The following is a 27876-nucleotide window of genomic DNA, read 5'->3' as shown; positions in this document are numbered from 1 at the left end:
CAAAAGGAAGCTATAGTTTTTTGTGTGAGCCTAACCTATAGGGGCTGTTAGGGGAAGAAGGTGCCTTGTGAGGTATGCTACAGCCAACCTCTTTAGCTGAGACAATGCAATTAACAGGAAGAAAAAGAAAGCCCAGAATGAAGCTCTTGGTGTATTTAGTCATGTAAATTTGAATGCTTCCCTGAAAGCTCTGATTCCAGTGTGTTTAAGTGAGGTGTGGGCTTTTTTAGCATTGGCTTTATCAGAAATTGCTCTTCTAATAAAGATCAAGTCATACAGTTCAGTTGTGTAACAGCAGATAAAAACAGTATGTTGCCCTCTCTCTTCCTTGCACTACCAAGTGTAGCTTTGGTCAAGGTGTAAGGTGGTCTAGGAACTATGCTTCTGGATTTCTGCAGCACCCACCCATCCTCTCTACAGTCTGGTGGTGGCTCTTTCTCATCACACAGGCAGCATGACAGCAAGATCTGAGTCAGTACATTGAAGACATGAGTCTGAAGAGAACACAAAAAGGTGATCAGCTGAATGCATGAGTAACTGGGACCCCACAAATGAGCACGTCCTACACTGCTGGTGCAACAAGTCCAGTCTCCAGAACAGCTGCACTGGAACAAACTGCCTGAGCAGGCAAATTATTACTATATATAATGATCTTTTCATGAAATAAAATTAGGCCAGTCATCACAAGAACATTGAGACATTTCAATCAGATACATGTGGTGTTTGCATGGGTGCACTGACTCTGTTTGGCCAACCATGGTTAAAATTCAGACAAAATATTAAAAAGATGCAATAGAAGGCTGGTTTAGATTTTAAATTAATGTTCCAGCTGACAAACTGCACAGGGGCTTAACCTACTTTAGAACATATTTAATAGCATAATTTAGTCTCTAAAAAGAAAACAAAATAACTAATGATAGATAAATTTAGAGGTTGAATCTAGTTCATATAAACATTCAAAAGTTCAGATGTTTAACCAAACCTTATCTTGTCCATGAAAAGTCTCAACTGAAGTGCTCTATCAAATATAAGCAAAGCCCAGAAGACTGTAGAAACTTTTCCTTACAGAAGGAAAGCTATTACCAGGAACCAATACCTAACTGCAGCATTCATGCGTTAAGCAGTTAAGCATCAAAGCAAAAGCAAAATGTGTTAAGAAAACTGCTTCATGGAAGTAATAATATTTGGATGAAATCCAACACAGAGAAAAGAAAATAATATTAAGGGGAAAGATAATACAAATGCAATTAGACTATCAACCAATAGAACTGAATCTATGTTTGATAGTTGAAACCTTCTGAGCTTAGAGAGAATAAGGAAACCGGAAATCAGAGAACTCTGCCTTTTGGAGTCCTGCTGTCCAGATCCTGGGGACTACTATCATCTAACTGAGTATTTTAAAGACATGAATATTCTGTTGCAGAATTAGAAAGCTTTATTTTTATGAATGACCTGGATATTGAACAAAACCAGCTACGGATAAATTATAAGTAAACAATTGTTTGGAAAAGGTGAATTCTGCTAAATTATTTTTTCTGGACAAAACCCCATAAAATAAAAGATACATTTTCAAAAAACATTTTCATTGTAGATTATTAGTAACAGAAAGTATAGCTCTAATGGATCCTCTCCATTCTCACATTCACCAATTACAAATAATTTTTAAGTATACCCGGTGAAAAGACTGCTGTGTTTGCTTGGTACTGTTTCGCATTCAGTAGGCAATATCTGCTACAGTCCCCCAGAGGAAAGCAAAATTCAGACAAATGATTCAACAAACCAGCAGTGCTTCAGGATCCTTTCATTTTCTTTCCCTTTCTCCATGTCACCATTTTGACTCCACTCTGCTTAAGCCTGTTCCTCAGCTTTTCTTCTGCCTCTATCCCTCAAGCCACTTGTGCAATTAACAGAAAAGTTTACTTTTCTCATAAGTGAATTCCAAATTCAAACTACTGGATGCCCCAAATCTGAAACTTAGCAAAAGATTTTATAATCAAGACTTCAGCTTTCAGTTCAGGAATTACTAATGTACAACTTATACTAAAAGCAAATTTGCAACAATAAATCAAGTATCCCACTGCTTGCAATTGTGCCTTAATATCAGTACTACCCTTGATTCACCATACTCAATGATCTTCAGATAAGATTGTATAACAATTTAGATATTGCAGTGCTATGATTTCATTATTTCTCTTAATTTTTAGTGCTGTCTCTTGCTTTTCATTCAAACACATCAGTGAAATACCATCATATGAAGGAAGGAAGGAGCATTATAGCACCTTAAAATTGCTATCTATAATCTTACACAGACAAGAGAGATACCATACATATGTTTTCATATGTAATATGTATATATTTTTCACACAGAAACATATACAAAACTTATATTTGCAGGAAGAAAACTTCTTACCTTCTTAGAAAACATAGCAATGAGACAAAGATTTTGATTTAAATTAAATATATGTACAGCCTGAAAGACAGTAAAAGTGTAATCTTGAAATCATCACCTGCATTATTTAATTTTTAATCAACTTTCTGGTCCTTCCAGGCATCTTTTCCTAAGAGAAAACCTGGGTGCTGTTCAGAAGCCAGTTTACTCCATAGACTCCTCCCAAAAGGTGTTATGGACAAGACAGCACCAGGTTTGTTTGCTTCTGTTTTACTTTGCCCTTTAATTCTTATCCCACAAGGCACGTTACCTCCAAGCAAAATATTAGATACATATTAGACATTTTCACCACAGTGTTTTAAAAGCACCAGGCTAGTGGGATGCATATAATTGTCAGTTTATATCAGACATGATAATTTCAGCTAAGCCTTTTTCTCTCCAAGTTTTGGGCTTTTGGTTGTTTGTTGTTGGTTTGGTTTTGGTTGGTTGTTTGGTTTGTTTTTTTTTTGGAGGGGGTGATTTATTTTTTTTTTATGTATCAACACTGCAGTATTTTAATTTGTTTTAATTTCATTTCATTAAAATATGCTGTTTGAAAAGAGTTGCTCAGTTTTATAAGAATATTACTTTTCATTTTAAATTGACCACCTTAAAAAATTAGTTACAAAGCCATTACCACATGTAGGAACAAACATTATATGTAATAAAAAAAGCTTAAGTCAGGCTTACTCTTTGGTTTTCACAGAGAATGCATTTGTTGCAAAGGGTTAAAGGACAGAAGAATCTACATGTTCCTGTTGTTTACTTTTTATCTTTAAAAAAAGGGGGGCCATGAAACACATGAATACATATCTTCAACTGTATCAGGCGAGCCATTTCCATATGGAAGAATGAATTCCACTTCCCATGGCTGTGGGAAGACCTTTCCTTGAATATCCAGGTGCACGAAATATGGACTGAAACTGGGGTAGATTCAGAAAAGGGTTATTTGGGACAATCAGGAAGAGAAGCAGCTTAACATAGGAAAGACAACTGCAAGTTTTGGCTGGCTTAATCTACCAAATCAAGCAGAAGAAGGAGTAAGACTGCTGTCTGTAACTCTGTTTGGGGTGGTACACCTGAAATGGAAAAGAACTGATGAAAATAAAATGCTAGCTAAACGCTGACACAAGCACACATATGTACCACAAACCCATTTAGGCTGAAAATCAGAATGCTTTCAGCTTTGAAAACTTTGAAATACTCTTTCAGCCTGAACTGAGGGGTAAATGCATTACTACTGAATTTCATTAATTATGGAAGGAATCAAATGGGGTAGTTTTTTTCAAGAACTGGGGAATTGATTCAATGCTGCGAAAAGTCTGTCTGAGGCAGATAATGTTATGTTACACTTTTCAATAACAGTAACGCAAATGAATTCCTCTTGGGTGAATCCTGGACATGCTTAAGACAATGGCCAATTGAATTAATTAAATGGAGCCAAATATCCTTGGTGGTGAGGGGAAACGAGCATATGTCATAGTGTTCTCTTCAACATCAATATTTAAAGCCTGTTAGTTGGAATCTTTTACTTAATTGATAAACAATGCAGCATTTAACCCTTCCATGGTTTTCTACCCTGTGACTTTCACAGGCATGACCTTTTTATCTGCACATCAGTAGGCAGCCGGTGGAACAAATAAGTGATCCTACAAAGAACATTCCCTTTTCAAGCACTAATACACTTTGTCCAGGAGACAGTGCCATACTTTCATTCATTAAATTGGTCTTTCAATATTTGGGTTTGAAGGTTGTAAATTAAATTAAATACATTGTCCAACCTGGAAGGTACAAGCATTTAAATAATTTTACCATGGGGAAAATGTTGAGTCTGGACAGTAGGTATTCCTGCACAAGGACTGATTTGTAGTCTCTCTAATTGGGCTTAATTTAGAATTTTATAACCTAAAAACCTACTTATTTCTGTTACATTCCTCCTAAAGTGCCAGAAGGATTGCATCTGGATTAGTTATAAATAGTATTGAAACCTCAGAATTTAGTGTAGTGTGAGAATCATTTTTCCTGGCTACAAACTTGAAATTGGGATAGTCATTTCAATAAATACATCAAGAGGCTTCAAACTTAAGCTCACAGGAATGGTGGAAATCTGGTCTCTCTCTTCATATCCAAAGAACAAATCTAAGAAAATCCTTCTCACTTGCTCTGATTCTGACCTCTTTCCAAAGGCAGTAGCCTAAAATATTTCCCATTGCAGTGAAAATGCCTCTATTTGTGTGTTATCAGTTGTCAGCCTATATTCTTTCACAGTGGAGAAATACAGAAATGAAGATATACTGACAATGCAAGTGATAGAGCATCAAGCAGATGTAACTGTCTGCATTGTCTATTGCTTTAAACTACAGAAATGAAGACGTTCTGTACAATATACAAAAACCTTTAGTTTTACTTTCTAGTGCAGACAAAGATCTACTTAGTAAGGAGACTGCACCAAACTATTATATATGTTGGATATTTGAGCTTAAAAGTGATAAAAGTCAGAGTAAATATATTTTCCTCAGCATGGGAGTCAACCTCACTTTTAGTATGTGGGAAGGGGCATAACCCCTTAACTCCAATGATACCCCAAATGCTTGATTTCTTTGTAATTGCTTTTTCTGATGCAAGGGTATGTTTGAAACAACAACTGCATATTTTCCCCAAAAGTAGTTTTCTTAAACACTTTGTCAGTATGTGTAATTCAGTGGGAAAAAAACTTAAAGTAGTCATGACTATCCAGTCTCTACTTCGTATCATGTTTATCTGGAATGCGCATGTAGGAGTTTATTTTGTTAAGAAAAATATATGGCATCTCACTTCTTTGGAACAAAGAAGAAATATGGATTTGTAACTTTTTTTTTTCTTTGAACTTAAGTCCTTCAACAGTGTTTTAGACAAACCTAAGGAGTTTTTAAGACAGACACTTTGTGTTATAACATTCCCATGGGTCATATGTACGATCTTCTTTACTAAAGCTCCTTTCAGTCCCAGTTGCATAAATATGCATTTTATTTCAGTAATCTTGAAACAACAGGAATAAAGTTTACCCTGGTCTTTTATACCTCAGAGAACAAAACAAATATTGCAAATCTTTTGAGAGAAGAATATACAAAAGGGCTTAAGGTGAATGTTTCAAAGCAAATACTCTTTAAACAATGTGCAAATTATTTCAGCACTTGAACATGATTTATGAAAAGGGATTAGTCCACTGAAACAAGAACCCAGTTTAAACTGTTGCGTTTCAAAGTCAAAGATGAGAAACATTTGCTGGAAAAGGCAGAAGAAACCAGATAGTAATCTGTAGTGGGGATTTCTGATTGATTTTCTTTAACTAATTCGGTCTTACATTAGCTATCACTGTCATTCATACTTAACTGCGGTGGCCAGTGTAATATACCTTCTTTTATGATATAATTCTCCATAAAAATGAAGAATGCAGTAGTGATAATTGAGTAATAATGAGGTAATTAATAACTCAGTGACTATCTCCCTATTTACTAGTATGCTCCATAAATGAGCATAAGGAATGTGAAACAATTAAAGATTATCTAAGCTCAAAAAGATAACTTTTCCAGAGAGCTGTGTGTCAGAAAGCAGACCAATAAGTCACAGGTCACATCTATAAAAATACATTATATTATATTGTAATATTCCCACATACTCTTCATGTAATGGGTAAAAGCTACTCTTAAGTACTATAAAAATGATCACTTTTATGTAATTGTAAAGATTAATAAGTGAGTTAACTTCTCATGGTTCTATAATGATTCTGCTGTTCTAGTAGGTAAAGGAACATTTAATGATCTTGCTCAGATATGATTAATATCTAACTTTTTCCTGACTAAAATTCTGGACTTGGTTCAATAAAAATGAATTAAGTGAGCATGCACTGATTTCCCTGCCAAATGGTTATATGGAAGTTGGTTATGCCCAATTTAAAAATATGCTTTTTCAATGCAAATAGTAAACTCTGGAAGGATTTTGGAAAGTGAAGTAGAAATAAAACAAAGAATTAAGGAAACATTATATTATAATTGATGGAAACAGGATACTCAAATACAGGAAAAATGCCTTTTTTTTTTTCTTTTGAGAACTAGTCACAGCCAGTTGGAATTTTGGGTGCAACATAATCTCCTATTATCAGTGGAAGTAAGACAATTTGTGAATCTGGCATGTTTTGTTCCCAAAATGCCAAAATTATTGCATCCTTGTTCCTGAATCGGTATTTTCCTAATCTTGAAGAAAATGACCTACCTATAGTAAATATTCCAGAGAAACATAAAAATAAAACTATATAAAAAAATAAGTTTAGTCCCTGTAATCCAAATAAGCTTCGCCACCCTACATAAGCAGTGTGTTGCATTTTCTTTTTGTGAGCTTTTTTCGGTATCTGAAGCTGACTGCGTCCCTGTTGACGCAATATAAATAAATGCCGCAAACACACACGCTGCAGTGACAAAATTAACATTGCAGTAGAAAAATGCATATTTGCATAGAGTTTTCATTTTGCTTTCTGTTTAATTGTTAGCACTGGTAATGTTGCACTAAATTACATTACTGCTTTGTATTTCTTGGTTTTATTAAAAGTAATAAACCTGACCTATACATAGTGTTAACATTGTAATGTAATAATACTCTCTAAACAGCATCCATCTGGCTTTGAACATCACATCTATACCAAAATAAGTGGGCTGGGAAAGAGAAAGAATTCAGACCTCAACAGAGCTCACAAAGAAATGGAGTGCTTTCCCATTTCTGCTGCTCTAATTAGCCCCGTATCAGTAAAGTAACTCTACATGGGTGAAGGACTTTGTTAGCTGCCTCAGAATCTGGCCCTCAAAAAGTTTGTCTGAGCCAGTAAATGTTCTCACCACATCCCAAGATATGGTCTCCCAAACTTCCAGACTTTTTGCTTGCTAGGAAGAAACAGAAAAATCATACAGGCTCCTCTCTCTGCACTGCCTGTAATTAGGTGTCCTTTTTCTAGGATCTCTAAGTGATGCTTTCAACAAAATAACTTCTGGCTTTTTTTTTTTTTTTTTTTTTTCTTCCTGCTATTTAAGCAGCTGAAGCAGCACATATACATGTGTTAGGGCCCTGGTAACCATCCCTTCCCTCTGCAGATAAGCAATAGCATCAGCGCTTGCCACAGAAAAACACAGTCGTGTGTGGGGACAATCTCTAAACCCTTGAGCAAGCCCTCAGCAGAAGCTTGTCCCAAGGAAGAAGCAAGAATCACATGGAGCCAAAAAGAGTTAAAGCTCCACTGTATTATTGATTTCTTCTACCACGTCCACTGAGAGACCAAATTGGGTTTCTTGCTGCTGTTCCAGCACTACTACATTGTACAGTCTTAATTATCTAACAAAATGCATTCAGAGATGATTTGGGATGTTTAAGTAATTACATAGGAATATTTACATTCCATGCTTCTTCTAAGTTCATGCATTCAGAGATGATTTGGGATGTTTTAGTAATTACTTAGGAATATTTACATTCCATGCTTCTTCTAAGTTCAAAATTCAGCCTTCTGGGATAAGAAAAAGTGAATGAAATGATAAAGGCAACTTTGGGCAATTTTAAAGTACATATACGGTCCTTGACTAAATACTAGGGATGGGATGCTTGACTTAAACTGTACTTTTTAAGAAGCCAAAGCAAATTTCAGAGCCCAGATAACTTTGTTGCAAACACCTCTGAAGGCAACTCAAAATTATGATCCAGAGGTTATTATTTTTTTCCTGACTAAAATGATGCAAGGAGACAGATTCCCAGACACTGCTCTGCAGCCATTCCAGGGGAACAGTGTGAGGGCTGTGGCATCCCAGAGCAACGCATCACCTTTTGGGACTAAAAAAAAGCATCATTGCCTGTTGGAAGTCCAAGAAGAACTTAGGTAAGAAAAATATCATTATTTGAGTTGGCTGGTGGTGAGGATGCCAGGGCTAAGACCCTGATCCTAGTGAAGAGTGGAAAGGAATCCCAAGCCTGGTGTTTAATATGCATGATGTGTCTGCTTTGCTGTCAACTTTTCGTTCCACCCCTGCTTTTGTCTGTTTTTTCCACCTGTTGCAACTTGTCCTTATTCAGGCTGAGAGCTGGAATTGTCTTACTTTGTTGTCACATTGTGTCTGGCACAACGGTGCCTGGATGTCCAACTGCTCTTATCAAGACATTAAAGTGATCATGAATTGCAATAATACTGCACAGCCTATAAGACTTCCCTTTTCACACACATGCGCACACACACATACTTATATATACATATTTATTCTTTTTCAATCTTGATGCTGTAGTTATGGCACCTCAAGCCAGAATTCAAGTATGGGAGAGATCTTCCAGGATCTGTCACAGGATTTCATGATTAACCACTGGGTTTTAAGCAAAATGTTTTTGAAGATAAGAAAAATATGCAAGTAGAAATAATAAAAACAATGCAATTCAATCTTATCAATGCAGGCAGTTCCAGCTTTTATGTGGCAAATAAGGAGATCAAATTGCATTTATCTAATATCACAGATTTTTTAAATGTCTAAAATATTTCATTATTTTGCTTTGGCAACCTAAAGCTGAGGAACAGATTACTGTTCCCACTACATAAGGAAATAACTGACAACAATTAGTATTTATTCTTGCTGCTTTTGTAATAAAAATAGAATTCCATCACTTTCAAGGAAACCTAAAATATTAATAAGAATGTGATAAACTGAGTAAATGTGACGCCATAAGGAAATGATGGAGAACAGGTTGGAAATATAGTGCTTTGGGAATGGATTGCATTATCAAGCTTGTGATTGTGCATTTTGACAAGAGCAGCCCTCAGATTGATACAGTAGCCAAAGGGCACTCTTCCTACTGTGAAGCCGTTTATTTCTATCCAGAAAAGGGGGAGTAGAAGGGGAATTGATCCCGTCTGACAATCGATAGTGACTCCAGCCCCGGCTCTTCCACAAGAGGTCACTCCTGAGTGACAGAATTCCCAGATGATGGCCAAAATGCAAACTATGGAGCAATCATGAACAGAAAAAGAAATGCCGAGCTTAGTGGAGAGTGTGGAGTTGGTTTGCTTGCCTGTAATTTGCTTTACTGTTCTGACAGATCCTGTTGTCCATAGCCACAGTAAGGTCTCTTGGGTTTTTGAAAGCTGAATGATTTCTGGGAACTGTGCAAAGCACAGATCCTTTCCCTACCTTCCATGCACCTTGAGTGCATATCTACTTTCAGTCTAACCCTGGTGTTTGGTTTCATGTGGTAAAAAATTAAAGTGGCAGACCACCTACCAGAAGACCCAATTATAATTTGTATTAATTAGGAGGGGTTTTGGCAATGTTAGAAGAAAAAAGCCCCCAAACCTAGTCTGAATGACAACTAAATTACTTGGAATTCTGAAGTCTGCCACTAATTTTAAAAATTATCAATTTAGAACAACAGTTAGTTGTATAAGGAGCAGTGCTACAAGACAGTTTCCTTGTACCAAATGTGTATATCTTCTAATGGGGGAGGTTCCTAAGGTGAAAAACATGCTCTCTCTGACCCAGCATTAGCTGCATAAATTAAGTCAGTGAAATAGTTGGCATCATAAAAAAAAAAAAAAAAAAAAGAGAGAAAAAGAGAGAAAAAGAAAGAGTAATCTCTTTCCATGTATTCGAGAGCAGGATCAGGTTTTTATTTATTTTGGTAATGTTCCCCAAGGCTATCCTTGGTTTCCTCTTCACTCAAGAAAACTTGAATTAGAACATGAGTTGCAACCAAACTGGATGAGAAGCCACTGAAAAGCTGCATGACCAAGACCATGAGCACTCTGTGAACTTTGCAAATTAGCCTGGCAGTTTAAGCCCAATTTTCAATGAAATCAGTGTCTACAGCTCAAAAAAACATAATAGAGAGTTATCATTTGTCTTTGTAGTGTAAGCAGAAGCAATTAGGATTAAACATAAAACCCAGATTTCCTGCTACTAAGTCTCTAGGGGCAGTCTTCCTAATTTTAAATTAAAGACCAAATTACAGGAATACTTAGGTTAGAATATACCTGTCCTTTATATACTTACGCTGCTAAAACCCCCCAGGTACACGGCAATATCAGCTCTAAAACTGGACATTTTTGCAGCCCTTAAGATGTAGAAAGTTTAAATACAAATGAGTCTGAACTGTTTGAATATACACTAAAGATTGTTGGGGGGTTGGCCTGCTAACACATCACTTGCTTGTTTTCTGTGTCAAACTGGAGGAGTTTTGAGCCATCTTTAAAAAAATCTCCTTTGTTTGTATTTGGCAGTGGCAGTAGTCAATAATACAAGAGCACTATAAAATTATAAAATTGTTAAACTTTGTAAGAACTTTATAAACACACTTGCAGATATTTCACATATCTTCTCTGTGCTCTGCAGTCAAACTGGACAATGAAACGACCACCTGTTAACTGCTAACAATGTGTCATTACCAGTTCTCATGCCTTTTTAAAGCAATTTTGGCTCTAGATGCCGATAATTCTGGCTACGATACTTGTGTGAACATTAAGGGCACAGAAAGCCAAAGGCAGAAAACTGACAATACAGTTTGTGCTTAGACTACTAATAAGTAAGTGAATAATATGATTTTTCTAATTCCACATAATTACTTGATCTCAAGGGGCCAAAAAATAAGTTCTGAATACATATTTTAGAAGCAATCCAATATACAGTATTTAAATGCAAGCTTCAATTCAGTGAGATTTCACAGCAGATATTTTCACATTTTTTAAGAGTTTAAATAGCCTTTAACAAAACAGAAATAATAAGAAATTGTTATTTAAAGATATGTGAGAAGTATAAATAAATAAATAAATAAATAAATAAATAAAAATTCCCCAAGTATGGAGACAGTTTATGGGCATTTTGCTATTAGCTACAATAAGAGGAGAATCAGACCCTCAAAACTTACCATGCTCCCAGTCTTATTTTTCTTCCTCTGAGAAATGCCATGTAACACACAGTACAAAGATATTGGGACAATTTTTCACAAGCTACATTCAGGATACTTTATATTTTATAACAGAAGGAAAAATCTTTGAAAAACCCAGATCTCCAAGATAATAAGAAAACAACAACAATAAAAATCTTTGGTCTGCAAAAAGAGACTATTTAATGAATATCTGTATTTGTGTGTACAGGCACATGCATGTGTGTGCATACATTTATGATTGTGTGGATAACTCTAATTAAAAATAATGATGTTGTGTCTTTTTAATGCAATATCAAAGGCTTTGATCCTGCACTGAAGCACATGCAGGCAAATTCTTACACAGCACTTTGGTACCTATAGGTATCTCATACTAGCATGAGAGTCTAAAGCTGTTCACAAAGCAGAATGTGAATCTCCTGACAAATGAAGAAGAAAAACAAACGATTCAAACGAGAGGGCAAAATTAAAAAGATGCTGAATGAGTGATTCTGGGTGACCACTAGCCTCTGCGTCTACTGCCCACAATATCATGAGCATCTCAACACACACTGGAAAAGGAAAGTCTCACAGCACATCCCTGCTGGTTTTAGATCACTTTCTTTTCTAATCACACTGATAAAAATCAACCTTGATCCCTGGAATATACCTTCTATAAAATTATAGATATATCACTGATTATCAGTTATAGAAGATATGACAGGTCTTTCAGAAATTCAGTGTATAAATATACAACAGACAAAATTACTCTGGCAATTTGAGCTGTTTTACTAAAATGGAAACAAAGCAACTGCAGCAGACCATTAACATAGGACTCATGTTGCTAATTTTTAAAAATAAATGATTTAAATAAATGTTTTTGCTCCTAAACAAATTTATTTTGCTCTAAGAAAGAATGTCAACCTTTAAAAGTGTGGAGCTAGTAGCTATCTTTACTTAAATGTAAGTTATGTATATCAGCACAGAACACATTGAGCTTTAAAATTCTCAGTGATCTTCTTTACGTTCTTTATGTAATAAAAATTATCTCACCCTGTAATGGCATAGTTATTTAAAAAGGAAAGAAAAAACGAGAAAAAAATCAGAAAAGAAAAAAAGCCTTACTTAAAGATTTTCTGTGTTCAGGCTTTGGTTCTTTGGATTCAGTGTCTAAGCTATTCAGTAATTCGATGCTGGAGGATCTTCTGAGTTTGAACTCCAAATTTCTCGATGTACAACTCCGTTCTTTTGGCTGGGAAAAGAGTATATGTGTATATGTGTGTGCATGATTTTAATAAAATTATTATTTGTAAGACTGATGCAAGAAATTACAGAACGCCAGTACAGAATCAGAAACTAACAGACACACACACAGCAAGTGATGCAGGGAGTATATAATTTAAGGAAAGTGTAATGAAAAATTTGTCATATGGCAGGGCTTTTATGGCCCTGACAGAATGGTCTTAATTTCTGAGATAAATTCCCATTTAAGCGAGGAAAACAAAAGGCCTAATTCTTTAGGCTTCAGAGACTAAAATTATTTCCACATTGCAGGCTACTTCCAAATGCTTGCAAAGAGAAAGGTTGTTTAAATTGCCTTTCTGGTTTAGATAGTTAACAGTAAATGTTCTTGCAAACCCAACTGTTCCAAACATCTTTACAAATTCAGGGTTGAATTCTGCTCGTCTAAGCTTAGGAAAGAGAGGGGGCACTTCTCTTGCTCTAATTCGCTGCCATGCAAAGTGACAATTAGGGATTATTAAGGGAGAAAAGAAGAAAAAATAAAAGAAAAAAAGAGGTGATACTTGGCTAATATCACATCTTTTCCTACAGTGTTTGGTCAGGTGAGGTTTATCTGTCCTAACACCTGGAAAGCTGCAAGGCTTTAAAGAATCGTACAGAGTTTTTAAACTGAGATAAATGACATGTATGAAATGGTCACCTAGTACTTCATGGTGGCATACTGTCCCGAACACACAGGAAGGGCCAACTTTCACCAGGGCAAGCGCTGCTTTCTGGTACCTTAACCACTTACAAGTTTTGCCCCACCAGCCACACATTATGTGGTTCACTGCATGCTCAGAGCTGCTGAGGCCACTGTATTACTTTAATTTCAGTGAAAAAATGGGGGGGGTGGGAGGAAGAGTATTGTAAGTCCCCATGGAAAACTCCACCCCAAAATCTTCAGTAGGATATCAATATCCTCACACACCCAATGAAATGCACAATATGAAGACATACATCATCAGATCAAACTTTCCTTGGCTGATTATAGCCTCAGGGTAATATAATGTTTGTAGCTCTTTAAGGAAACAGTAGCTGTGTTCGGATTAACCCTTTCAAAGAGGCTACCTCTGCCTGCTCTGCCAATCTCACTGCAGCAAAACCTCTGGAAAGAAATGCAAGAAATGGGGATATTTTTCTCTCACTAGATTCTGCAGTGAACAAGGAAAGTCAGTGCCCTCTAAAAACACATGTTCTTGGATCAGGCAGGAATAGGAGGAAGGCATTTGGAATTTGTACTGAGAGTGGCAAAAAAGAAAGAAAAAGCTACAGCTGAATCTGGTTTAGTAATTAAAAACTGTTTTAATAAAATGCAGCCCTGCTTACTTCTAGTAGAAAACCCCCAGCCTTCCTGGGAGAATAACAGCAATCAGTCACAAAAGAATATTATTTGCTAGTGTTATTCTTCTGAATAAGTAATACAAAAATTCATAAAAGGCTCAAATGTATTAATAGTTCTATTGAAGATTATATACTGTAGGCTGCATAAACAGAAAATGCAAAAATTCATTACTTAAGTGCTTGTGTGCTTTTACAACCCTCAGCAAACCAATGTCCTTGTTATTTCAGAAATAAATGTAGCGTTCCATTTCAAGGCAAGAATCAAGTGACATTTTTGTTCAACAACCTTGTTTATCTGACATTTTTTAGTAGATTTGCATACATATTTTTATATCCTTCAGAAAAAGGAATGTCTAGCTAGCTGCTGACTGCCTAAAACCTGTAGAGATGCCTAAGCAAATGAAGTTGAAATTGCTACATCTTAATTAATAAAGGTAACAGCCAAAACAAATACATACCAATCTGTCAATTGCATTTTTGATAGCGTGGAACCAATCCAGTATGAGAAAGTCGATGTCTGACTGGAGGAGAAACTCATTTCCTGACACTGTCGTGATCTGGAGAGGGCATGGGACACATAGGTAAGAAAAATACACACTGGACAGAATATTTTCTTCTATTTTCTCTCCTATGCACCCAAATGCTGTTCCTTTGTACCCAGAATTGTCTGCTGGAGTGCTGAGCTACTGAGGAGTTTTGAACCTCTGTCTGAAAACTGTTTTGAGTATGTCACAACAAATGAAATATTGTCTCAGCAATGCAACCCCCAAACACAAATAGTGCAAAAGTAACAGGAATGCAACTAAAGTTAAAAAAAGACAGGAAATTCAGCATTATAAGGCACATCAATCAAAGAACCCTGAAAATAATGCAATATGAGAATTAATTCCTGTTATTTTCAGTTTCCATTTCCATTTTGGTAATATTATTTTTATATCTGGTACCTGCATTTATATTTTTATATCTGGTACCTCAAATTTACCCATTTATTATATAACTGTAATTTCAGAGTCCATTTTTAATGAAATTAATAATGTCACTCTTTTTACATTAAATAATAATAATAATAATAAAATACCTTCAAAGATGGCTGTACCAGAGTAATTAGAGGCCCATTTATCATGAAAAAAAATTCCGCAGTTTGCCTGAATGGGAGTCAATTTGCATTTTTGACCCACTCACTGGGAATATTTATCAAAAGCATATTAAATCCCATGACAATGCTGTTTCACTGCCTAACAATATTTTGTGGAAATATGTATGCACATATTCTGTTGATCTGAACTTCTGCAAACCATGTTGATAGTAATATTACATCATATATATATATATATACATACACACACACACATGTATACACCAGAGCAGATCTCCAGGTATTTTACACAGCAGGTGAAACCAACCATTTTACAGATGTCAAAACTGAGGCACAGAACTATGAAGTGTTTTTCCCCAGGATTGTTCAGCTTGTGCTTGAAGCATGATTCAGGGCACAGCAGTTCTGTGTGTTTGCAGATGAGTGAATGAAGGGTTACATTTTGCAAGGGGTAGAAGCTTGTCCTGCCCACGATCCAAACCAGCTCAGCTCCTGCCAGCTCTGAAACCAGTTTTTTCTTATTTTTTGTTGTTAAGAATTGCCTGTGCATAACTCAATAGCATCTGCATGTGGGAATTGCATATTGAATTTCGGTGTTTTGAGGATGCAGTTTTAATCTGCTTACTGGGACATGGTATTATTCAGGACTAAAAACTTTTCAGGTATTTTTTGGAGAATGGCTGAACACAGTGAACAACAGATATTATTTTCTGACCAAAGTGAGAGGAAAACCAGAGCAAAGCCTTTGAGTCCTGGTACAGCCTATTTATGTAAATCCACTAACCTGAAGTGCTACTGCTTCACTGCATCTGCCCTATGTCAAGAGTTTTTATTATACCATAAAAGAAAAAACAGCTCCTCACTAGCTTGGGTACTCCACACTTCTTTCTTAAAACTGAAATACTACCAGGAATTAAAAAAAAAAAAAAAAGAAAAAAAGGACAAGAGAACTTAATGTTTTCTTAATTGTTCTATAACCTTCCCTTTACTGAGGAAGCGCCTGTAAGGAAGGTTTCTAAAGTCACCAGCATTAACAAAATCCCATCAGCACAGCTCTAGCAGAGACATCCTGTGAGAGTGCTGCAGAGAATGTGGGAATGGTCCCCGGTGCAGGCTCAGAAGCTGCCTGGATTCAGATGTTCATCCCAACCGCACCCGTTAAGAGCAGACCATCCGCACCCATTAAGAGCAGACAAGAACAGCCACATTGTTCCCCACGTACACAGGACAGTTATTTATTGGGAAAATTTTAATTCCCTTATTAGCCCGCAATCATGTGTTAATCCCTATTCATACACTCACTGTTCCCTTTATGAAAAGAAAAAATTAGTCAAAATTCAACTGAAGGTGAGCAGTCGAAATAGCTGACCTCTAGTTCTCACAGCTCACATGGCAAAGTTTGAGTTCAAAATGTATTATACTATATGACAATTTATTAATGTATACATGCAGATATGAATTAGACTAAACACAGGCAACTATTCAATCTAATGCCTCTCTCCCAGTATAAACAAATCATTATTAAAATTATAAAATAGAATAACATTTTCAAAGTAAAAGCAGCATATATAATTAGATTTACTTTATTTTGAAGGCTTAAAAAGGACACAATATAGTCCAGTCTTCCGTTCAGTAAATTCAGGCTTTATTAAAAAACAAGTATTCAGCACTGCATAAACATTTGTAGTGTATGATATGCAAAAGAGATACTCCATTACTAACAAGACCAAAGCAAAATACATGTTGAAAATTTCTTTGTCTGAATGTGTTATTTTGATAATCATATATTATCAGTGTTTTATGAGCAAATCTGTAAAAACAGATCATAGAATGGAGGGAAGAGAATTAATTTAAAATATAGTTTCTGTAAGATATAGTTCAAGTCCTTTTTCTTTCCTTCCTCAGACTAATCTTCAGTGTTACTAGACAGTTTCAAGAAGACTGCTACTGCTCTCTACAGTTTAAATGCATCCACTCCTTAATTACAGGCAGTAATTGACTTTGTTCTGCTCCATTCCAGTCATTCACAGGAAAGCAGTTCCAAAGGCTTTGGCTGCTAAATCCCATTTAACGTGCAGGTTTCCTATCCCACTTTTATATATTACCTCCTTAGGATTTCTGATAAATGGTTCTTGGAATGGATTGCTAAACCATATTTGCACTTTGAACAATCGAATTTTCAACACCCTTGGGAAAAGACATCAGTAAAGAATGCTAACTTTGACTAAACCTTGTGATTGAACAATTTATGATCACAGCCTTAAATGATGTATAACTAACAACAAGCATAAATTGTTCAATATTAAGGCATGCTAACACACCATCCCTGTATCAAGAGCTGTTGAAATAAAGAGGGACTGGAGAAACAAATGGAAGACAAATCTGGAGGAAAAAAAGTAGGAAAAGAAAATTATGTGTTCTAGATAGAGCTGCCAGCCTCCACTGTGCCATGTACTTCACTTATTTACTGAATTCCCTCTCTTTGTCATAATTTTTGCAAAGGCTACATTCTGGAATTGGCATTACCTTACCAAGCAGAATTATAGTGTTTCTATTGGCAATGACAACTGACAATAACTCTCTTATTTGCAAAGGGTGTGGCCTTCAGGTTGCTTGCAGAACAGCCAGAATGCCTGGTTTCTCTTTTTCTTGTTATAGCACTTTGGAAAAATCACTTCAAAGGCTGAATCCATTCACATGCTAGTTTTACAAAGAACAGTAGTACAGTCCTGCTGTTAAACATTGATCCTCTGAAAATATTGGCTCACTGCAGGTAAATGTGTGTTAAATTCAATACACTGCTGGGCTGCCAACAAAGTGTGGGAAGGGGGGCAGGTGTGAAACACTTTTTATGATATTCTACTTGTGGCTTATTAAGGATTTCTCTTGTCACCTTATAAAGCTGCAAATGGGGAGTTGAGCTTCTTTTGCATGTTACCATAATGACATACCAAGGCTATGCTTGACAAAATCCTATGTTATTAAACAAAAAAATGCCTATATAACTCCAGGAAATACCAGACACTGTATCTAATTAATACCACTGCCATTTTATAATACATGAATATAGCTTGGATTCTATCCAGGATCAGCAATTCTTAAAAATCCTACAAATCATATACTTTTCCAGTGCTAGGCTGTTCCCTGGGACATGCTAGTGTGCCATGCTACTGTGCCATACATGCCTGTGTACATCCAGGACTTCCAGACCTTTAGACATCATCTGGATCACCTCTGTCTCAGAGATTTTTCCCTTTCACAGTACACCTACAGAAAGCATGAGATAAAAACTAGAAAAGTGCCATGGGATAAGCTCAGCATCTTTTGCCCGTTGTCTTCCCGCAAACTCTGGTCTAGGGATTACTGTACTGGTGTGAAAAAAAAAAAAAAAATCCTTCATGGCATCCCTCTAGTTCTTTACCAATATACATTTTTATAGATACTTTAATTATTTACATTTAATTCCACTGCAGATCAAGGATGGAGGCAATTTTAAGAACGCTACTGTTAGGCACTCCCTCTATGGAGATATGGAAAAGAGCAATAAATTCACACAGCAAAACGAAAATACAGAACCGTGTTATTGATTCACTCCAAAGAGTACTCATGCATCTCTGGTGGCTAGAACTGTTATTTGCAGTGATGAACTATTTTCAGACAATGCCAACAACAAACCTTCATACAGGAAGTAAAGAATCCTATGGAGAAGAAGAAATGCAGCAAAAAAGCCTTCACAGTTTGTACCCAGCAGCAAGCTAAAGGAAACAGAATGAAGAGCTCAGGAAGTGAATGGCTCATATATAGTTCATGTATGACCACCAAGAAACCACTACACAGCTCTTATTTCAGTCAAATACTGTCAAAAGATATTGTTCGACTCCCACTGAATGTGGGACATGTGGAAAAAAATGCAGGACTATAGGGGTGAAGTTTCATATAACCTCCCACAGTGGTTCTGCATTGGATTATTGACACTTCTGGACCATGGAAACCCTACCAGATGCTAATCTGATGCAGAATCCAGTGTAGAAAACCTAAATTTTGATGTCACCTGGGGCTCTCACAGCTTGTGGTGAACACTAAGTGATTTAAGCTTGGACTGACAGATACCTGTGCATGCAGAAATTCAGTAAAATGTGTTCCTCTTGTTGCATTGTGCATTGGGATTGCTGCCTTTGATATGTGTAGGAAAAAAGAAAACGTGAGTCTCTGAAGCATTTCTAGCTGAAAAGCTAACACTTCCCTCTTTGCGCTGCTCCCTTTATCTCACCTTGCTTGCTTAAAATTTTTATTTTATTTTTGATCATGTTATTCATCCTGTTTCCCCATAGTAAAGAGGAATCTAGGCTTTCCCTTCTATTTTCCTGAGATATTTTTGCAGGATGGGATCGAACCACTCAGGACATTTAACACAGGACAAATTAGTCTCTATTCACATGTCAGCCAACTGGGATGGGACAGGAAAAGTGGGAAATGAGTCAAAAATAAAGGAGGAAAATAAAGAAAGAAGAGTGGGAATATTCTCTCTCTTTCTAAATATTCTTTTTTTTAAAAAAAAAAAAAAAGCTATCATTAGAATATAATATAGCTTGAGAATAAACACATAAAACAGATACTCATGTGTCCACACCACAGTAGAAGTAGAATTAATTGAAGTTGGGAGACACTATGCTCCTTAGTGGTTTAATTAACTGGATTTGAATTAAACAGGAACAGGGATACGTACATTTTCAAAAACATGTCAAAAGTCTAACTGCATTTCTGGAACTTGATCTTACATTCTTTCTCACAGATAATCCAGTCTCTTGGCCACGTTTATGCTGAATGAGTGAGCAGGAGAAAGGATAAATAAAATATATCTCTGTGCTGTACTGTAATGAGCTGAGTCTAATATTCAAAAATGCAAATAAAACAAAAGGATCAGCATTGAGTTGCATTATATTCATACTGCATCTCATATCCATTATATGATTCAGCCTATCACAGAGAGGTAGTCATGGTTATGCTGATAGTTAAGTTACTTAAAGAACTCTAAGATGTTTATAACTACCACAGAAATTTCTTTATCAAGCAGATTGTCTGTCTCATATTACAGTCTGGCTTTACCAATCTAGCAGTCCTTTGGATGTCGAGCAAAGTTAACATTGAAGTGATGGGGAAATATCAGCTTGAAAGAAAAGGTCTTCAACCAATCTTTCAAAAAAATTATATTTGCTAAAAAAATTTGTGAGAAAGTATTTGCCTTGTGTTCCCAATGTTGCTAGATATTAAGTAAATATATGCTGATCGCAAAAAAGTTGCTTTGGCAACTCTCTTATTAAAATGCATTTGTAACCCCCATCTGTCATGAAAGTTTTGAAAAGTTTGTTTACTTTGGATAGCCGCCTTATCCAGGGTTACCCCAGCATACAATGATAGCAGTCTTCAGAAGTTGTGTGAGGAACAAGCCACTGGGGATCCATTTTTGTTTTAATTGGCACACACAAACACTTTTCTGGTCTGTCAAAAAGATCAAGCTAATATGCATGGCGGGTGTTATATTCTCAGCTTTTGGGAGTAGTAAAGCTCCCTTTATTTAAGTAATTTAAATGATAGACTGCAAAAACTTTGCAAGTCAGAAAAATGTTTTATACTTTCTTTGGGAATATTTGTTTTAAGCAACAGAAAATGTTCTACATATCTAAAGATGTTGAACCTTATGTTATAATTACCCTGTTTCTTCTGACTCTGTAAAAATTGCTGTGAAAACCAAGCCTTGCAAAGAGGCAACAAACAGATCCTGTGTTTTCACAACTTCTGCAATATTAGCAACTGTAAGACCAATTGCTGCCACATGTTTATAAGATATGTCTTCAATTGTGTTGCCTTGTGGTATGACTCACTTTCACATCATTCTCAGAAACTTCCTGGGGTCATGGTTTCAAAGCAACCTGCTTATATGTACTAAGTTGCTTTTTAATGAAATTAACCTAGCATTCAGGGTGTACACATAAATGTCTCTGAAGTGGACTCAACAGTACAAAGTCTGTGGTCAAACTTCCAAGAAAAAACAACTTCTTAAATAAAACTAAGGATTAAAACCAACTAAAGCCAATTAAGCCCCGAGAGACCAAAATTTCTTCTTGGATTTGAAGAGGAGCTCAGGCTGGAGGTCCACAGAGCCTCCCTGGAGGGGGGAAGGTCCAGTGCTCTGCCAGGGGTACTGGGACACATTCACTCATTTCAAGGAACAGCTTTTTATTCTCCCTTTCTGACTCACCAGTACAGGTCTTACTCCTTGTTGCCCTTGGAGATGGGTGAAAAGAAAGCACATACTGTTTGAGCAAAGAGTAAGGTAAGAAAAAGCAAGTACTTTCTGCTAAACAACCAAAGAATATACTGGGAGGATTTCCTGCTGATCTGCTACACTGGTGTTATGCCCTATGCAGGACACAGTTGAACTACTTGAAATAGAGGGGTTTCCTTCAGAAGGCAAAGAGCAAAAAGGAAACTGTGAAACAAGCAGCAGATGTCTATATTGGATGTCAGAAACCTGCTGCAGCCTCCTATGCACCCGCTGGCTATACTGCTCTGTTCCTGATCCACGAATGCACTGCCCTTGTCATGGGAGTGGGATGGATGAGTGCCAGCCATCAAGCCAAAGTCAGGGGAGATGCAAGTCACCAGACTTAGTGAAAAAAAGTACCTCCAAAATTGGCTCAAAGCAGAGGAGCAAGAGATAATAATTATGACACATCTTAGTTGTGTCTGCGCATAGTGGGAAGTAGGGGAATAGACAGTTGCACATTTTTTCCACAGATGAGGACTAAAGGCAATGTATGAATACCTACTGCAAGCTATGTTTTTCCTTGGGGTAATATTTTGCTGTTATTGCCTTTGAAATCTGAAGCTATATATATTACAGAGCCACACACAGAGAAATTGGCAATGGTTTCTTAAAGAAGTCCCGCCTTTCTTAGTTTTACCAGCTGGACAATACCTAGTGATGAATGGTCCTCCTGTCCAATTTTATATGCATGTTATAACACTTTAAGATAAATGTGAGTGAGACTCAACATGATAAGTCCTTATAACAAACAAAAATACCAAAGGGAGAATGAATGCTTTACTTTCTGTACAAGCAATGACATACATTTAAAATATATATGTGCTACGTGTAAAGATTTCGTTTCATTGACTCTTATTTTAGGCAGAAATTTATTCATCAGTAGCAGAGCATTTTACAGCTACATTATTTGCAGGCAGGAGCCAGTACTGGCTTTTAGTATTCGTTTACTGAAACATGTCTCCTATTATTAAGTGCTGAGATTGCACAATAAGAAAAAAGAGATGTTGCTATAAGTACCCTTATAGTAACGTATTTGGCCATGATTATAACTGTTTATAAAACATTCTAGAATCGTTCCTTGTCTACTTACACTAATGAGAACACCTGTTAACTTTAGAGCTACACAGACTTATTTGCATTGAATTCAGGTTTTTGCATACTGTACGTCACTTTTTGAAACAATTACATGTTTATAGAGAAATATAGCTAAAAGAAGAACAGCAGCTTGAATGCCCGCCAGCCCAAATCAATACTAATCCTGGTTTGTGTGAAAAGTGGAAATCTGCTGAATTATAATACTGACACAAATTCAGCTAGCAGTTGAACAAAGGTATACCTGCAAATCCTCTGATAGCAGTTGTTACTTGTGGGGATTGATACCCGCTGTTGAATAAAGCATCCCTTAGAGATGAAACAGCACTACTGAATGGGATTTTTCATCATTGTGTTTCCCATTTTCTTTTAATTTGGATATTTCAGTTTTGCTTCTGGTGGCTCAGAAGCTGTCTGTGTACTGAGCATGTAGAACACATGGTCATTTTCCAGAATAACTGTTTACCTTATCAACTTACCAAAAGCCAATGCAACACAAGAATCCTACTGCTAGAGATCAAAAAAAATATCTCTGCAGTAGAGGGTTTTGCGGCCTGGGGCAAGGAGGGAGGAATTCCCTTTCTATAAAAAAAAAAGATCTACTGAACAGTGAGCGTAATATCCTGCTGCTATATGACAATGCCAGGTATTGTTTAATAATAATGTACAACTTCAAAGTTGGTCCATGATCTGACATATACTCTGCCAGCTGTGTCAAGTTCCTAAGTGTTGCAGGCAGGAAAATATAATGGTTCTTATCTCCCATTGCATGCAGGGAGCAAACAATGCCTAACATCTTTAGTTTGCCTCTTTCCATCTTTATTTGTATGTAAATATTAGGAAAGCTAAACAGGATGAAAAATGTTTTGAATAATACTATTGCATCCATCTAAGATAAAACATTTTCAACTGCAACAACATTTCTGTTTAAAAAATATTTAGTGTTTTAATAAAAAACAATGTTGGGATTTAGGACAAAGATAAATATATTTTTGTCACTAAAACTCTAGTTTCTAAGTAGTCACAACCTTGTTAAAAATCTTACATGAGTGATACCATACACACAGAAGAATATGGATAATATGATATTCCAAATGAAGTTCCTGAAAGGGTAATAGACTAAAAACCTTTCTTACGCAACTGTGGGTATTTTTCCATTTGAGGATGAAGTTATTTGATATAATAAACAGCATCATAGTATAGATAGTCTGGAGAAAGCGTTTTATTCAAATAATAACATATTTTAATTTTTAATATTGGAAATACCTGTAATCAGTACAAACTTGGAACTTTGTCCCCAGATACTCATGATAGTTTCAAACTATTTTCCAAGTGTAGAAGGACTCTGGTATTTTACTTTAGACATTCTGGAACTGCACTGACAGCACTGGAAATGCACTGGCCTTCAAATTTATCTGCTACTCTACGTAGCAGTGTGATAATGATAGAAGGTTAATCTAAATACTGTTTAAAATATATCATATAATGAAAATATCAAATTATCTTTTCACAATAGGTGTCTAAGGGGAGCTTTTCTAGGGAAGGAGAATATAGCTCAGAACTAAATGAATTTCTTATGCTAACTGAACTTAGCTAGCAGATATGGGGTGAAAAACTGCTGAAATACTTGACTTTGCAGCTCACAGACCAGACAACCTACCTTGATCAATTTTGTAATGTACAGGTTTTTAAAAAATACAGTGAAATCAGAAAAAAAAGAAAAAAAGAGAAAAAAAAACAAACTTGTACATCTTCTCGAGATCTTTGCATTTCTGGTTTGCACTGGGATATACCAAATACCAAACATGAAAAAGTGAATATGTTATTTTAAGCATAAGGGTAGCTTTTATATTATATGATTTTATTTTTTTATAATGTAGACTTTTCTCATGTATTAGAACATGACGCACACTGTGACATCTGTCAGTCAAGCTTCTGGTTATCACACTGGAAGGATGCGCCACAATGTGATGTGGCATGCAGAAAAATTGAAAAACTCAATTTTTCCAAAATAAAAATCATATCTTCTAGTTTTAAATAGAAAGAATGATTGCAAAATATCTGTCCATCAAGACTGTAAAGATTGAGGTTGGATAATCAATAACGTTTGTGGTTGTATTACCCACTGATAACAAGTAATTTCTTGCTATTCGTGAGGGGAATTGGGAAGTGGGTTCAGGGAATTTGGCAGACTCTCTGTCTTTTCTAATATGTTGTGTCTGAAAGCCTGATATTCTTTCCTATTGCAAGCTTTGGGATCATGCAGCATAGGAAAACACAGGTTTGGTGTGACAGCTCATTCAGGAACTTAGGGATCTAAATATAAGAGAAGCTAAAAATACACAAAATTATCAAACACAGGAATGGCCGAGTCCTCGGATTTTGAGTCCCCCATGCCATAATCATAAGACTGCATTTATCTGGAGCCCTGCAACACTATGATTATTGCTCCACTTCTTGTCACTAATAAATGTACAGTACACATGACAAGGAAATAAATAGATTATTTTAAAGCATATTATGACCTCCTTGTCGAATGATGTCATCATTGGGCGTTAATTCAAGTACTGTGGATGTGCCAGGAGACTTGTGCTTATCCAGCAATGCAAATTACAGAAATAGAAGGGCTGTTACCAGAGCATCTCCACACAGACTCCTGACCCATATGTTCTTTACTTTTTCCGCCATGTTGGTAGAGATACCATGTACACTATCAATCTCATCTAATACAATCGCATATGACAACTTCAAAGCAGTAACATACACTTTAAAACTATAAAGCAAAATGGAAAGTCTTTGGGAAACTGAATTTTCAGACTTCAGTTTCTAAAAGTGTTAGGTTACCCTGTATTATTATCTCACCCACAACATAATCCTTGCACTGTTATCCTGCCACTAAAATAATAAAAAATGTTACCAGATTCTTGGTTCTGACAAGGGAAACTGAGAAGTTACTTCACATTGATTTGAGGCACTAACTCATTAGACCAGAGCTGGAAGAGCTCACACATTCTCTCTAGTAATCCTATCTATGAGCAAAAGCATGCGAGTTTGAACTATAAACAGAACCAATTACATTAACATTTCCCAGCCCTTTCAAGAATAAGAGTAGAAGCTTTGTCTGTTTTGCAAAACCATGATGTCCTATGCTAATAAGTCTACAATTTTACTAAAAGGAAAAAATTCAAAGCAGAACCTGGTGGTACAGCTTCTTATGTGCTTTTCTTTCATCTCCTGGAACACGGTAGCACTGATTCAGCAAGGTACTTCATTAAGCAATATGCAAGTTTCAGAATATGAGTATTTGCACTGTTTTCAGTCACAAGAGTGAAATGAGAAAATCAGCCAAAACAACAATAGCAGAAAATTTATATTTATTCACAGAATAAATATTTCAAGGGACAAAAGATATTTTAGTGGTAGTAAAAGCTGCATGTAAGTTAACAGCAGAACTAGAAGGAACACTTATAAGCCTAACAGCAAAGGAAAGCTGTAACTTCCAGCCCAGCTAAGAGAAGATAATACCTTATCAAGGAATTAGAGGTGAAAAAAATCCCAAACCCAGAATCCCAAAAACCATCACCACCTCTCTGTTTGTTCCCTATCAGAAGCAAACCCAAACTAATGACCTTTTCTACCTACCTAAGACCACAGTATCAGAAAGAGGTGGTTTTTTTTTAAAAAATCTTTGGCTATGCCAGTCAAAACACAGCTATTTCACCTTGAAAAAATGAGAAAAAATAATAAATATGTGAGAAATTATGCACAGTTTTCAGCTAAACTCTGTCTTCAATTGCCAAATATCCCCATAACTTACTCCTTTCTTTCTAACAGTTAAACTGATTCTCTATCACAGCCAAGCTCATAATGTCTAAGATTGACTAGAAGTAACTCAGATGACCTTACAAAGAAGTAAGTCATAAACTTGATACTGCCAGAACTAAAAATAAAAAGAAAAAAATTGCTAAGCTTTTCAAGTGTTTAGAAATTCAATTATACTATTTAATCTCTTATTGAAATGCAAACACACAGGCTGAAAGCACAAAAATGCACCATATCTAAACAAACTAGTGAGAAATACTAAAATAGGTGAATATTTATCAAACTCTCACTTAACAAAGAAACAGCGCTGATATCCATATTATTTGGGAATGCTGATTTTATCGAAGGAGAGAACAGGATCTCAGTTTCACGCTTAACTCTGAATGATAACTCATTCCCATTTTTCACTGCTTTTGCTCGATGACAGGTCATTCACCTCATTACTGTCATGCGTTACAAAAATTAGCATCCAAGAAAGTGAATCTAGATCAGTTCCTATGTTCAAACTTGCTCATTTGCTAATACACTCTATTTCCCACTAGATACCCCTCTACTGCATCACAGGACCAACTTCACAGCCGACACGAGCAAGAGAGGAGGAGAACCTTGTGAATTTTCCCAATATATCAGACTTACAGAAACACCTGTGCTAAATAACTTTGTGCTGTGCTACTGTGAAAAGCTGCAGTGTTAAATAGCAATCGCAGTTTCTGATTTTTCAGTGAGCGGGTTACTTTTCTTCTAGAGTCCTCTGAGCTGTCGCAGAGAGCGTGAATTGTACCCATTTTAATCTTATTGCCTTTCTCTTTATTTACATTGCTAAAGTAATAAATTTCATTATTTATTTTATATTAATACAATATAAATTGAGCAGTGTCTGATAAAGTTGAACAAAAAAATCTGTTATTTAATAAATAAACACCTTTCATTTCCTAATTGAAGCTGTTAATTCACTGACTACTATAAGATGATGACAGGGCTTGAGAAAAAACTTCTAAGACATTGAATTTGATACAGGTTTAAAAGTCTTATTTATCTTCATTTTAAAGATCCCAAATGCAGTATGTAAGGACAAAAATACAGTAAAATTAAATAAACTTAGAACTTTTCTCTGAATCCATATCTTATTAAGGACTATCATTTATGAGAGAAAAAAGCTCTGATTTCCATTTTTCAAGGAAACAATGCCCTTAAATCTACACATGCACTTGAAAAAAATACATTTGGGTGTATACAGAGCTCATTATAGGCTTTAAGTGGGTTAATGAGTAAATGGAAAACTTGTTCAACAAATTATTGATTCTGGTAGTGAAGATCAGTGAGACAGTAAAGGTATTGCAAGCAGGTAGGGAAAGTTATAATTAGGTTTATCCAGGGATTATCTTTGCCCTTCCCAGAGTGGAAAATAGCAGTAGCCCTACGTTTGAGCACAAATATCAAACACGTGCACAAAGCTTCTCACCTGGGGGGGAGAAACGGGTGAGAACATGTGCTGCCACTAATGGCAACATCACCACTATAAAAAATTGCTCACCTTTTATATCTTTACCCCTTTACATGTGTTTCCTAGCT

The 27876-nt window shown here is 36.1% G+C and overlaps 1 protein-coding gene across 7 annotated transcripts in view; it reads right to left on the bottom strand.

The window, feature by feature from the left end:
* Positions 1–12114: 12114 nt before the first annotated feature.
* Positions 12115–27876, bottom strand: part of LOC133212676 (rho GTPase-activating protein 15-like) — a 185076-nt gene continuing 169314 nt past the window's right edge. For all 7 annotated transcript variants that reach the window (XM_061354358.1, XM_061354357.1, XM_061354359.1 and 4 more), the window contains 2 exons: positions 14425–14523; positions 12115–12593 (listed from right to left, as the gene is read on the bottom strand). In XM_061354358.1, the coding sequence (XP_061210342.1) occupies positions 12444–12593; positions 14425–14523 (249 nt within the window). In that variant the 3' untranslated portion in view covers positions 12115–12443. The remainder of the gene's footprint in view (positions 12594–14424; positions 14524–27876) is intronic.

Source organism: Neopsephotus bourkii, unplaced genomic scaffold, assembly GCF_033783945.1.
Source record: "Neopsephotus bourkii isolate Nb327-2 ecotype Australia unplaced genomic scaffold, CSIRO-AGI_Nbou_v1 NB_730, whole genome shotgun sequence".
Lineage (NCBI taxonomy): Eukaryota > Metazoa > Chordata > Aves > Psittaciformes > Psittacidae > Neopsephotus > Neopsephotus bourkii.
This window is presented reverse-complemented; position numbering and strand designations above follow the sequence as displayed.